Genomic DNA, 12,745 nt, shown 5'->3' on the forward strand with positions numbered 1-12,745 from the left:
CTCCTTCCCGCCTGGAAGGTGTGGCAGAATTCCCGGCAAATCCACGGCATAGCCTGACGTCAGCTTCCGGAGTGCTCATGCATCTGCTAGCAGGGCAGTGGATGCGGTGTCATCATCATCATCAATCGTATTTATTGAGCGCTTACTGTGTGCAGAGCACTGTACTAAGCGCTTGGGAAGTACAAGTTGGCAACATATAGAGACAGTCCCTACCCAATAGTGGGCTCACTGTCGATGGAGTCTCGCACTGAGAAGGGCAGCGTAGCTCAGTGGAAAGAGCCCGGGCTTGGGAGTCAGAGGTCGTGGGTTCTAATCCCGGCTCCGCCACTTGTCAGCTGTGTGACTTTGGGCAGGTCACTTCACTTCTCTGTGCCTCAGTTACCTTACCTGTAAAATGGGGATTAAGACTGTGAGCCCCACGTGGGACAACCTGGTCACCTTGCATCCCCCCCAGCGCTTAGAACAGTGCTTTGCGCATAGTAAGTGCTTAACAAATACCATCATCATCATTATTATTATTATTAAGGGCAGGCGAGCCTCAAGAACGGCGTTAAGGAATTCATTCAATCGTATTAATTGAGCACTTACTGTGTGCGGAGCACTGTACTAAGCGCTTGGGAAGTACAAGTCGGCAACAGATAGAGACGGTCCCTACCCAACCACGGACTCACCGTCTAGAAGGGGGAGACAGACAACAAAACAAAACATGTAGACAGGGGTCCAAACTGTCAGAACAAATAGAATTACAGCTCTATGCACACCATTAACAAACTCGATCAATCAATCAATCGTATTTATTGAGCGCTTACTGTATGCAGAGCACTGTACTAAGCACTTGGGAAGTACAAGTTGGCAAGATATAGAGACAGTCCCTACCCAACAGTGGGCTCACAGTCTAAAAGGGGGAGACAGAGAACAAAACCAAACATACTAACAAAATAAAATAAATAGAATAGTAAATAGGTACAAGTAAAATAAATATTCATTCAAGAATTGATCGGAGTGACAGCGGTCTGGGCCGTACCACTCTCCGATTCCCATATCCCTGCTGGCCCCGGTTTTTGCCAGACCATGCCATCACCTCAGCTAGACTGTAGACTGAAAGCCCCTGGACTATAAACTCATAACGGGTGGGGAACGTGTCTGCTAATCTATCCCACTTGCTTAGTACAGTGCTCAGCACATAAAAGTGCTCAATAAATACGAATGATTGATTAACTATTCCTCCCCCCACGACAGGTGATTTAAGCGCCCAGCAAAGGAAGTAGACAGTTGGCTCATGATCCGCTTAGGAGTGTGCTTGGCACCTAGTAAGCACTTAACAAATACTATAATTATTAAGTGAGAAGCAGTGTGGCTCAGTGGAAAGAGCACGGGCTTGGGAGCCAGAGGTCATGGGTTCAAATCCCGGCTCTGCCACTTGTCTGCTGTGTGACTTGGAGCAAGTCACTTTACTCCTCTGGTCCTCAGTTCCCTCATCTGTAAAATGGGGGTGAAGACTGTGAGCCCCCCATAGGACAACCTGATCACCTTGTAACCTCCCCAGCACTTAGAACAGTGCTTTGCACATAGTAAGCGCTTAACAAATGCCATCATCATCATCATTATTATTATTATTATTAAGTGCTTAGTACAGTGCTCTGCACACGGTCAGCGCTCGATAAGTGCGATTGAATGAACGAATGGAGATTAAGACTGCAGCCCTGTGTGGGACAGGGGTTGTGTCCAACCTGATTATCTTGCATCTACCCCAGCGCTTAGTACGGTGCCTGGAAAGAGCATGGGCTTGGGATTTAGGTCACGGGTTCAAATCCTGGCTCCGCTGCTTGTCAGCTGTGTGACTTTGGGCAAGTCACTTAACTTCTCTGTGCCTCAGTTACCTCATCTGGAAAATGGGGATGAAGACTGTGAGCCCCACGTGGGACAACCTGATCACCTTGTTGCCTCCCCAGCACTTAGAACAGTGCTTTGCACATAATAAGCGCTTAATAAATGCCATCATTATTATTATCCATGTCCAGCTGCCATTTTTTTAAATCATATTTGTTGAACACTTACTCTGTGCCAGGCACTGTACTGAGTGCTAGGGTAGATACAAGATAATCGGGTGGAACACAGGCCATGTCCCACATCGGGCATAGAGAAGTGATGTGACTTGCCCAACGTCACGCAGCAGATGTGTGGCGGAGTCGGGATTAGAACCCAGATCCTGGCGACTTCCAGGCCTGTGGTCTGTCGACTAGCACACGCTGTTTTATTTGGGAGTGTTTGGACGTCAAGTCAGAGGGGCCAGAGTTTGGTTCTCCTGCCTAATTTCAAGATTTGAATAGAACACAGCAAAAGACTGGGCCCCTGAAAAGTTCTGGGAAGCTTTGTACAAGGTACATTATTCATTTATTCATTCAATCGTATTTATTGAGCGCTTACTGTGTGCAGAGCACTGTACTAAGCACTTGGGAGAATACCATAGGGGCGTGGCTCAGTGGAAAGATCCTGGGTTTGGGGGTCAGAAGACATGGGTTCTAATCCCGACTCTGCCACTTAGCTGTGTGACTTTGGGCAAGTCACTTAACTTCTCTGGGCCTCAGTTACCTCATCTGTAAAATGGGGATTGAGACTGTGAGCCCCACGTGGGACAGCCTGATTACCTTCACTTCAGTCGTATTTATTGAGCACTTACTGTGTGCAGAGCACTGTACTAAGCGCTTGGGATGTCCAAGTTGGCAACATATAGAGATGGTCCCTACCCAACAGTGGGGTCACAGTCTAAAAGACTTGTATCTACCTTGTATCTACCTCAGCGCTTAGATCAGTGCTTGGCACATAGTAAGCGCTTAACAAATACCATCATCATCAATAAAGAGACACATTCCTTGCCCACAATGAGCTTACAGTCTAGATGTGGGAAGACAGACCCCAATACAAATAAATAAATTACAGATATGTACGTATGTGCTGTGGGGCTTAGAGGAGTACATTTGATGGAGAGATCTACCAAATAGGGTGGGTTCTCTTAAATGAGTATATATGCGGCTGCTTTAGAAAGTTGAATTGAATTTTACTGGGAAAGTAGGTGACGAGGCCAGGTAACTTAAATCAAGTTAAATTCGTATATTTTGTGCTTATGAAGCAGTGTTGTCCCTGAGAGGCTAGTTAACTGTGAAGCTTCCCACGCCAAAAAGAGATCAGGATGGCAGAATATACAGTGAGTGTCCTAGGGGTGTGCAGGCAACCTCCCTTCTCTCCTTCTCCATCCCAGCCCACACACTCCACTCCTCCGGTGCTAACCTTCTCACTGGGCCTCCGTCTCCCGTATCTCGCAGCTGATCCCTGGACCATGTCCTGGAACCTCTGGCCTGGAATGCCTTCCCTCCTCAAATCCACCAATCACTCCGTCCACCTTCAAAGCCCTACTGAAGGCACACCTCCTCCAGGAGGCCTTCCCAGACTAAGCCCCATGTTTCCTCAGTTCCCCTTCTCTTCTGCATCACCCTGACTCTCCCCGCCCCACAGCACTTATGTATATATGCATATATCTACAATTCTATTTGTTTATATTGATGCCTGTTTACTTGTATTGTTGTACATATTTATTACTCTACTTATTTATTTATTTTATTTGTACATATCTATTCTATTTATTTTATTTTGTTAGTACGTTTGGTTTTGTTCTCTGTCTCCCCCTTTTAGACTGTAAGCCCACTGTTGGGTAGGGACTGTCTCTATATGTTGCCAATTTGTACTTCCCAAGTGCTTAGTACAGTGCTCTGCACTTAGTAAGCACTCAATAAATACGATTGATGATGATGATGATGATGATGTCTGTCTCTCCACCCATTCCCTCCCCCCGCCCGACCCCCGACTATGAGCCCATTGTGGGCAGGGATTGTCTCTATTTGCTGTATTGTACTTTCCAAGTGCTTAGTACAGTATTCCGCACACAATAAGTGCTCAATAAACAGGAATGAATGAATCTCTAGATTGTAATCCCCTTGCGGGAGAAGCAGTGTGGCTCAGTGGAAAGAGCACGGGCTTGGGGGGCAGAGGTCATGGGTTCTAATCCCGGCTCCCCCACATGTCTGCTGTGTGACCTTGGGCAAGTCACTTAACTTCTCTGAGCCTCGGTTACCTCGTCTGTAAAATGGGGCTTAAGACGGTGAGCCCCACACAGGACAACGTGATCACCTTGTATCCCCCCCAGAGCTTTGAACAGTGCTTTGCACATAGTAAGTGCTTAACAACTGCCATCATCATTATTATTATCATTATGCCTACTGACTCTGTTGTATTCTCTCAAGTCGTAGTACAGTGCTCTATGCACACTATAAGGGCTCAATAAATACCATTGATTGATTTTTTCCTTCTCACTGTGTGCACGACTCTCCACCCATAGAAATAGACAAAACCCACCAGGGATGCAATTTTCCTCCTCCACTGCTCCTGTGTTGCAAGAGAATGTAGGCAGGGAACATGTCCGCTAATTCTGTTGTATCATGCTCTCCCAAGCGCTTAGTATAGTGCTCCGCACGTACTGAGTGCTCAATAAATGTAATTGATCGGTTGGTTGAGTGCAGGTCAAAGGAGAGACAGGATAGCCCTTCAATCCGTAAGACCATTTCTTCCAGCTCTCTGAGAACCTATGCAGCCCCATGGACCTACATCAGAGGTTACTGGGTGGCGACGTTAATAAAAAGGATGAGATTTGCAAAGGATTTTACAAGGGGCTACATAAATGCTAAACAATTCCCTGGAGTACTCCAGAGCAGGAATAATTTAAAGTAAGAAATTCATTCCAGGCCTCCCGCCCCGGAGCTGAGCCGCTGGCACACTCTCCCAAGCTGTTAATTCCAGTGAAGCCGTAAACATTTCCAGGAAGCACTCAAACAACCTGAAGCCTCTTCACTCTTCCCTTTCCATTCCCAGTGACTGCTTGTCCTTGTAACGCCTCAAAATGTGGATTGGAGCTTCTCCCGTTACCCGGACTCCCCTCTGCCCCAAGTTCCTGCTGTCCCAGGATCCCTCCTGCCTGGAAAAATGATGGGTGTCTGCACTTTGGGAAAAATAAAGAACAGTAATTGTGGCATTTGTTAAGTGCTTACTACGAGCCAAGCACATGGCCTAGAGTGGATAGAGCACAGGCCTGAGAGTCAAAAGGACCTGGGTTCTAATCCCGACTCCACCACTTGTCTGCTGTGTGACCTTGGGCAAGTCACTTCACTTCCCCGGACCTCAGGTCCCTCATCTGTAAAATGGGGATTCACATTGTGAGCCCTGTGTGGGACAAGTACTGTGTCCAACCTTATTACCCCAGGGCTTAGAACAGTGCTTGCCACATGGTAAGTGCTTATCAAATACCATCATTATCGTTATTATTACTAAATCCTGGGGAAGATAGCATGGGTTTAAGAGTCAGAGGTCATGGGATCTAATCCCGGCTCTACCACTTGTCAGCAGTGTGACTTTGGGTAAGTCCCTTAACTTCTCGATGCCTCAGTTACCTCATCTGTAAAATGGGGATGAAGACTGTGAGCCCCGCGTGGGACAACCTGATCACCTTGCATCTACCCCAAGTGCTTAGTACAGTGCTCTGCACACAGTAAGCACTCAATAGATATGATTGAAGTACGATTGACCCCAGCACTTAGAACAGTGCCAACAGTTCTTCCATTATCATTGTCATGGTCTCTAGCCATCTAGCTGCTGGTCTGCCTCTTCCACATTTTCCCTGGACTTTTCCTAGCATTAGAGTCTTCTCCAGAGAATTAGTCCTCCTGATTATGTGTCCAAAATATGCCAATCTAAGTCAGTCAATAGTATTTATTTATTAATTCATTCAATCGTATTTATGGAGCATTTACCATGTGCAGAGCACCGACTAAGCACTTGGGAGAGTACAGTATAACACTCAGCTCTGCACTGTTTTAAAATGGGAAAAGAAATCGCGGCCAAGCAAGAAGTAACCAGGTGGAATTGCTGGATTGTAAACTCCTTTGGTCAGGGACTGCGTCTATTATGTGTAGTGTCCTTGCCCAAGCTCTCAGTACAATGTCAGCATACAGTAGACGCCCAATAAATACTAACTATTGGCTGGCGTAAACCTCGCCACTCTGTATCCCGAAGGGATCCCTGAAAATGTCAGAGCCGCAGACATCTGGGACCCATTACTGAAGTTCCATAACTGTGCACGGGGCTCAGCAAACTGCGGTTTCACGTCGTCAGTTCACGCAGTGAACTCTAGGCAGTTTTGCATCTCATGCCAAGTAGATTTGTGGAGTAGGAGCTGTGGAATCTCCCCGTCCACTGTCTCATAGCAACTTGCTCCCTGCATCTGCCAGTGGAGAGAAATTTTGTGTTTCCATTAAGACATTCAAGCTTTGTTAGCTTCGTTCTCGGTGGAAATTGGCTCCTGCCTTGCCTGGGGAATATCCATTCCTTGGGAACGGAAAACTGCATCCTGATTAAGACTGGCTAATCCAGTTCCGGGAGAAGATAAAGCTCATCCTCTCACCGTCTATTTGGGGAACTCGATCTGGATTCGACTTTGTTCCTGAGAAGCTTTCAGCCCGAGTCTTCTCCTAAAATCTAAGCCACTCGATGAGGACCCGGAGTTCTCCTACCTGAAGCTCTTATATTAATGTCTCTCTCCCCATCTAGACTGCAAACACACTGTGGGCAGGGAATGTGTCTGTTATATTGTACTCTTCCAAGTGCTTAGGACAGTCAGCTTGGGGTGTCACTGGTGGGGCCCACCCTCGGGGGGAGGGGAGTTGGTAGAGGGGTGGAGAGTTTCTCAGAGACTCTATAATAATAAATAATAATAATAATGGCATTTATTAAGCGCTTACTATGTGCAAAGCACTGTACTAAGCGCTGGGGAGATTACAAGGAGATCAGATTGTCCCACAGGGGGCTCACAGTCTCAATCCCCATTTTACAGATGAGGGAACTGAGGCCCAGAGAAGTGAAGTGACTTGCCCAAAGCCACACAGCTGACAATTGGCAGAGTCGGGATTCGAGCCCATGACCCCTGACTCCAAAGCCCGGGCTCTTTCCACTGAGCCATGCTGCTTCAGACCCTAGATTCTAGACTGTAAGCTCATTATGGGCAGGGAATATGTCTGCTTATTCTTATATTGTACTCTCCCAAACTCTTAGTACAGTGGTCTGCACACAGTAAGCACTCAATAAATGCGATTGAAATACGAGAGAAATAGGAAGAGAGAGAGGGGGAGTGTGTGTGTGTGTGTGTGTGTGTGTGTGTGTGTGTGTGTGTGTGTGTGTGTGTGTGTGTGCATTTACTATAAGCCGAATGGCCTAGTGGACAGAGGACGGGCTTGGGAGTTAGAAGGACCTGGGTTCTAATCCCAGCTCTGCCACTTGTCTGCTGGGCCCCCTTCTAGCCTGTGAGCCCGTGGTTGGGTAGGGCCCGTCTCTATATGGTGCCGACTTGTACTTCCCAAGCGCTTAGTACAGTGCTCTGCACACAGTAAGCGCTCAATAAAAATGACTGAATGAATGAACGACCTGAGGCACATCTCTGTACGACAGTTACTTCATCTGTAAAATGGGGATTAAGACTGGACTGTGAGCCCCGTGTGGGACAGGGACTGTGCCCAACCTGATTAACTTGTATTTACCCCAGCGCTTAGAACAGTGCCTGGCACATAGTAAATGCTTATAGCAAATACCATAAAAAACAAACAACAGTACTCTGAACACAGTAAGCACTCAATAAATATAATTGACTGGCTTACTAGTACAGTTCTCTGCACACAGTAGGTGCTCAATAAATGCCATTGATTAATTAATTCATTCATTCATTCAGTAGTATTTATTGAGTGTTTACTGTGTGCAGAGCACTCAATAAATATGATTGACTGGCTTACTAGTACAGTTCTCTGCACACAGTAGGTGCTCAATAAATGCCATTGATCGATTCATTCATTCATTCAGCAGTATTTATTGAGCATTTACTGTGTGCAGAGCACTTGACTAAGTGCTTAGGAAAGTACAATACAACAATAAACAATGACATTCAGTGCCCTCAACGAGCTCCAGTCTAAAGTGGGGGAGACAGACATCAATATAAGTAAATAAAATTATTGAGCGCTTACTGTGTGCAGAGCACTTGACTAAGCACTTAGGAAAGTACAATACAACAATAAAGAATGACATTCCCTTCCCTCAACGAGCTCCAGTCTAGAGTGGGGGAGACAGACATCAATATAAGTAAATAAAACTATTGAGCGCTTACTGTGTGCAGAGCACTTTACTAAGCACTTAGGAAAGTACAATACAACAATAAAGAATGACATTCCCTGCCCTCAACGAGCTCCACTCTAGAGTGGGGGAGACAGACATCAATATAAGTAAATAAAATTACAGATATGTACATAAGCGCGTTAGGGTTGGGAGGGGTGAAAAGCAAGGGGTTAAATAAAATTACAGATATGAACATAAGTGCTTTGCGGCCGGGAGAGGGGAAGGGCAAAAGGAGTGAGTTGGGGGGACGCAGAAGGGAGTGGGAGATGAGGAAAAGTGGGGCTTAGTCTGGGAAGGCCTCTTGGAGGAGATGGGCCTTCAATAAGGTTTTGAAGCAGGGGAGAGTGATTGTCTGTCAGATTAGAGACTTTTAGACTGTGAGCCCACTGTTGGGTAGGGACTGTCTCTATATGTTGCCAACTTGTACTTCCCAAGCGCTTAGTACAGTGCTCTGCACACAGTAAGCGCTCAATAAATACGATTGATTGATTGATTAGAGGAGGGAGGGCGTCCCAGGCCAGAGGCAGGGCATGGGCTGGGGGTTGGTGTCAAGACAGGTGAGATCGAGGCACAATGAGAAGGTTAGCACTAGAGGAGTGAAGTGTGCGGGCTGCCAATTGTCAGCTGTGTGACTTTGGGCAAGTCACTTAACTTCTCTGTGCCTCAGTTACCTCATCTGTAAAACGGGGATTAAGAATGTGAGCCCCCCATGGGACAACCTGATCTCCTTGTAACCTCCCCAGTGCTTAGAACAGTGCTTTGTGCATAGTAAGCTCTTAATAAATGCCATCATCATCATCATCATTATTATTATAGAGGGAGAGAAACAAGGTGAGGTAGAATGGGGCAAGGTGAGGGAGTGCTTTAAAGGCAATGGAGAGGAGTTTTTGTTTGATATGGAGGTAGATGGGCAACCACTGGAGTTTTTTGAGGAGTGGGGTGACATGATCAGAATGGTTTTTTTTTTTTGAAAAATGATCCAGACAGCAAAGTGAAGTATGGACTAGAGTGGGGAGACACAGGAGGCTGGGGGGTCAGCAAGGAAGCTGATGCAGTAATCCAGGTGGGAAAGGATGAGTGATTGTATTAATGTGGTCGTAGTATGGATGGAGAGGAAAAGGCGGATTTTAGTGATGTCGTGAAGGTGGAACCGACAAGATTTGGTGACGTGTCAAAAACTATGGGTTGAATGAGAAAGAGGAGTCGAGGGTTATGCCAAAGTTATGGGCTTGCGAGACAGGAAGGATGGTGGTGTGAGCCCATTGTTAGGTAGGGACCGTCTCTATATGTTGCCGACTTGTTCTTCCCAAGTGCTTAGTACAGTGCTCTGCACAAAGTCAGCGCTCAATAAATACAATTGAATGAATGAATGAATGGTGCCGGCTATAGTGATGGGAAAGTCATGGGGAGGATAGGATATGGGTGGGAAGATAAGGAGTTCTGTTTTGGATATGTTAAGTTTGAGGTGACGGGAGGCCATCCAAATAGAGATGTCTTGAAAGCGGGAGGACAGGTGACACTGGAGATGGGGAGGGAGATCAGAGCTGGAGTTGTAGATTTGGGTGTCCTTTGCATAGAAGCAGTAGTTGAAGCCTTGGGTGTGAGTGAGTCCTCCAAGGGAATGGATGGAGATGGAGAATAGAAGGGAGGCTCTCCCCTGGCTCCCACAAGAAGGCCCTAGGGTGAAAAGGACAGAACAAAGACTCTTTTAACTCTCAAGTTTCTTTGCCTGGTTTGGCTGTTTCCAAGAGGTTGACATAAGCAAGATATGTTTATCGATGTTTATGAAGCCTTTTGTAATTTCTAATCAGTGTTCCTGGAGGTTCTGACAGTGTATGATGAGTACAGAGCTCAGGACTTCATCAAGGAGCTGAAAACCGAGATAAAAAACTACACTTGGAATTGAGATATAAAATACCTTGCCCTTGGATTTGCTATATAATTAAATATTATATTCATAGTGCTCTCTCTGCACACAGTAAGCTCTCAATAAATACCATGCCGCAGGTCACTTCACCCCTCCGGGTTCCAATTTCTTCATCTGGGAAATTTGGATAATAATACCCATCTCTCCCTACCTCAAAGGGATGTTGTGAAGATAACTTGCCCAAGGTCACACAGCAGATTAGTAGTGGAGCCATGATTAGAACCCAGGTCCTCTGTCTCCCAGGCCCATGCTCTTTCCACTAGGCCACGTTGCTTTTCAGGCTCCAGAAAAGTGTAAGGATTGGGATCAATGTGCTTTCAGATCAGTTGTGAGATAACTGATGTGGAAGTACCCTGGAAAAGAAAAGAATAGTACAAATCCAGATCAGCACTGCAGCCTCAACAAACGTCTGTCCTCCTCCAGATCTCCCTGAAGGTCGATTCTACCGGCGTTTAACAATCTTTTCAACCAGCCTGATGGAGGCCAAATGGTTGGAGAGTTGAGGGTGTCTGGATGTACTTGAAGAGGGAAAAATGTAACTTAATATCTGTCTCCCCCTGATACTGTGAGCTCCTTGTAGGCAGGGATCACCTTTAAGCAACACTGTTGAATTGTACTTTGCACTCAATAAATACCATCGCATCATGGCCTAATGGATAGAGATCAGGCCTGGGACTCAGCCACTTGTCTGCTGTGTGACCTTGGTCAAGTCACTTGGTCAATTCACCAGTGCTTAGAACAGTGCTTGGCACATAGTAAGCGCTGAACAAATGCCATCATTATTACTTCACTTCTCTGTGCCTCAGTTCCCTCATCTGGAAAATAGTGATTAAGACTAGGAGCCCCAAGTGGGACAGGGACTGTGTCCAACCTGCTTATCTTGTATCCACTTCAGTGCTTAGAACAGTGCTTGGCACATAGTAAGAGCTTAATAAATGCCATTATTATTATCAATCGATAGATGGACAAGAATCACCTTCTGTTCTCTGAGAGTACGCAGACCAGCAGTGTCGGAAAGAAGTAAGAAGTGACTAATTTCCGATTCCTCTTCTCCTTTCGCAGCCTCAACGGAAAGTTCCCCGTGAGTCTCGTTGAACTACAGAGGTACCAGACCACCGGTTGATAAGGAAGTGACTTCTCCCTCGTGATAAACAGAACCAACATCATTGCTGGGCGATGACCTTGGCGAGTTGAAAGATTCGATGAGATGCAACCATTCCATCCAGACCGCGGGTTTTGGAAAATCCCGGTTTGCTGGGGGGATTAAAAATGTGGTGCATACGCCACTGTGCTAATTTGTTCGAAGTGGTCACGGACAGACCATTAGCTGGAAAATTGCTTCCGGTTTTCATCACTGTGCGTAACTTGAGCTCCCTAGGGGAAAACGGCCCATGCCGTTCACTAGAAATCCCGTTTTAGCATGGCAACTACTGGATTATTTTATATGTATGCAGATGGCATGATGTTATAGGAAAAAATTCCAATCCTTCTGCAATCTCAGTGGAAATGTTCACAATATTTTGCCTTGAAAGGGATGTAAACATGTCATGTGTATGTTAGTTATGCAGTCTAAAGATATTCTGTCCAACGATTAAGCACTTTATGTGATCTCAACATGCACACAAATTAGCATGTTCTGTACTTGTAAGATCTCCTTTTCTCTTTTAAAATTTCCAATCTCTTTAGGCTCAGACTGTCCAAGGCAAAGCCCACTATCTACATATCCTTAGCTGCTTTTCCCACGGTGGGCGCAGATTTGATATTGGCCGTAGTACTGTTAGATTCCATCTCTCGACACCTCATTTGACCAACTGTTTTTAAAACCGCCGGGACGGGTTGGGGTGGGAATTGGAGAGACCCACGATGGTCCCTTCCAGATATTGCGCACCTTGTCTTGCCACCCAGACCCTCCTTTCTCAGCCTTTCTCCTGCCCTCATTCATATTCTTAGACACCAACTCCAAGAGGGCAGTGGGAAAGACCGCCGCCACAGATTCCTGAGCTGGGAAGCCAGCCTCACTCACTTCCGTTCTCCGACTAGACCAGAGACTGTCCAGCTAGGGCTGGAAAATTCAAAAATGGTAGTTTTCTGGCCACTTGGCTCTTCAGATGAGTCAATCAATGGTATTTATTGAGCGCTTACTATGTGTAGAGCACTATATTGAGCAATTGGGAGAATACAACAGAATTCGCAGACACGTTCCCTGCCCATAATGAGCGTACAGTCTAGAGGGGAAGATGGACGTTAATATGAATAAGCAGAAGCAGCGTGGCGTAAACGCTAGAGCATGGTCCTGGGAGTTAGAAGGTCACGGGTTCTCATCCCAGTTCTGCCATTTGCTGTGTGACCTTGGGCAAGTCACTTAACTTCTCTGTGCCTGAGTTCCCTCATCCGTAAAACGGGGATCAAGACTGTGAGCACCACGTGGGACAACCTGATTTACTTGTGTCCACCCCGGTCCTTAGTACAGTGGCTGACACGTAGTAAGTGCTTAACAAATACCGTTATTATTATTATTATTGTCCCCTTGCAGGCCTCATCCCCACTACAATCTCC

At 46.2% G+C, this 12,745-nt stretch overlaps 1 protein-coding gene across 1 annotated transcript in view; it reads left to right on the forward strand.

Annotated features, from left to right (window-relative positions):
* The window catches only part of SAMD12 (sterile alpha motif domain containing 12), a 281,125-nt gene extending 268,767 nt beyond the window's left edge, over nucleotides 1-12,358 (forward strand). Inside the window, exon 5 of the mRNA XM_038745178.1 lies at nucleotides 11,252-12,358. Coding sequence (XP_038601106.1) covers nucleotides 11,252-11,274 — 23 coding nt within the window. The 3' untranslated portion in view covers nucleotides 11,275-12,358. The remainder of the gene's footprint in view (nucleotides 1-11,251) is intronic.
* The last annotated feature ends 387 nt before the right edge of the window (nucleotides 12,359-12,745 follow it).

The sequence above is a fragment of the Tachyglossus aculeatus genome, chromosome 4 (genome assembly GCF_015852505.1).
Source record: "Tachyglossus aculeatus isolate mTacAcu1 chromosome 4, mTacAcu1.pri, whole genome shotgun sequence".
NCBI lineage: Eukaryota > Metazoa > Chordata > Mammalia > Monotremata > Tachyglossidae > Tachyglossus > Tachyglossus aculeatus.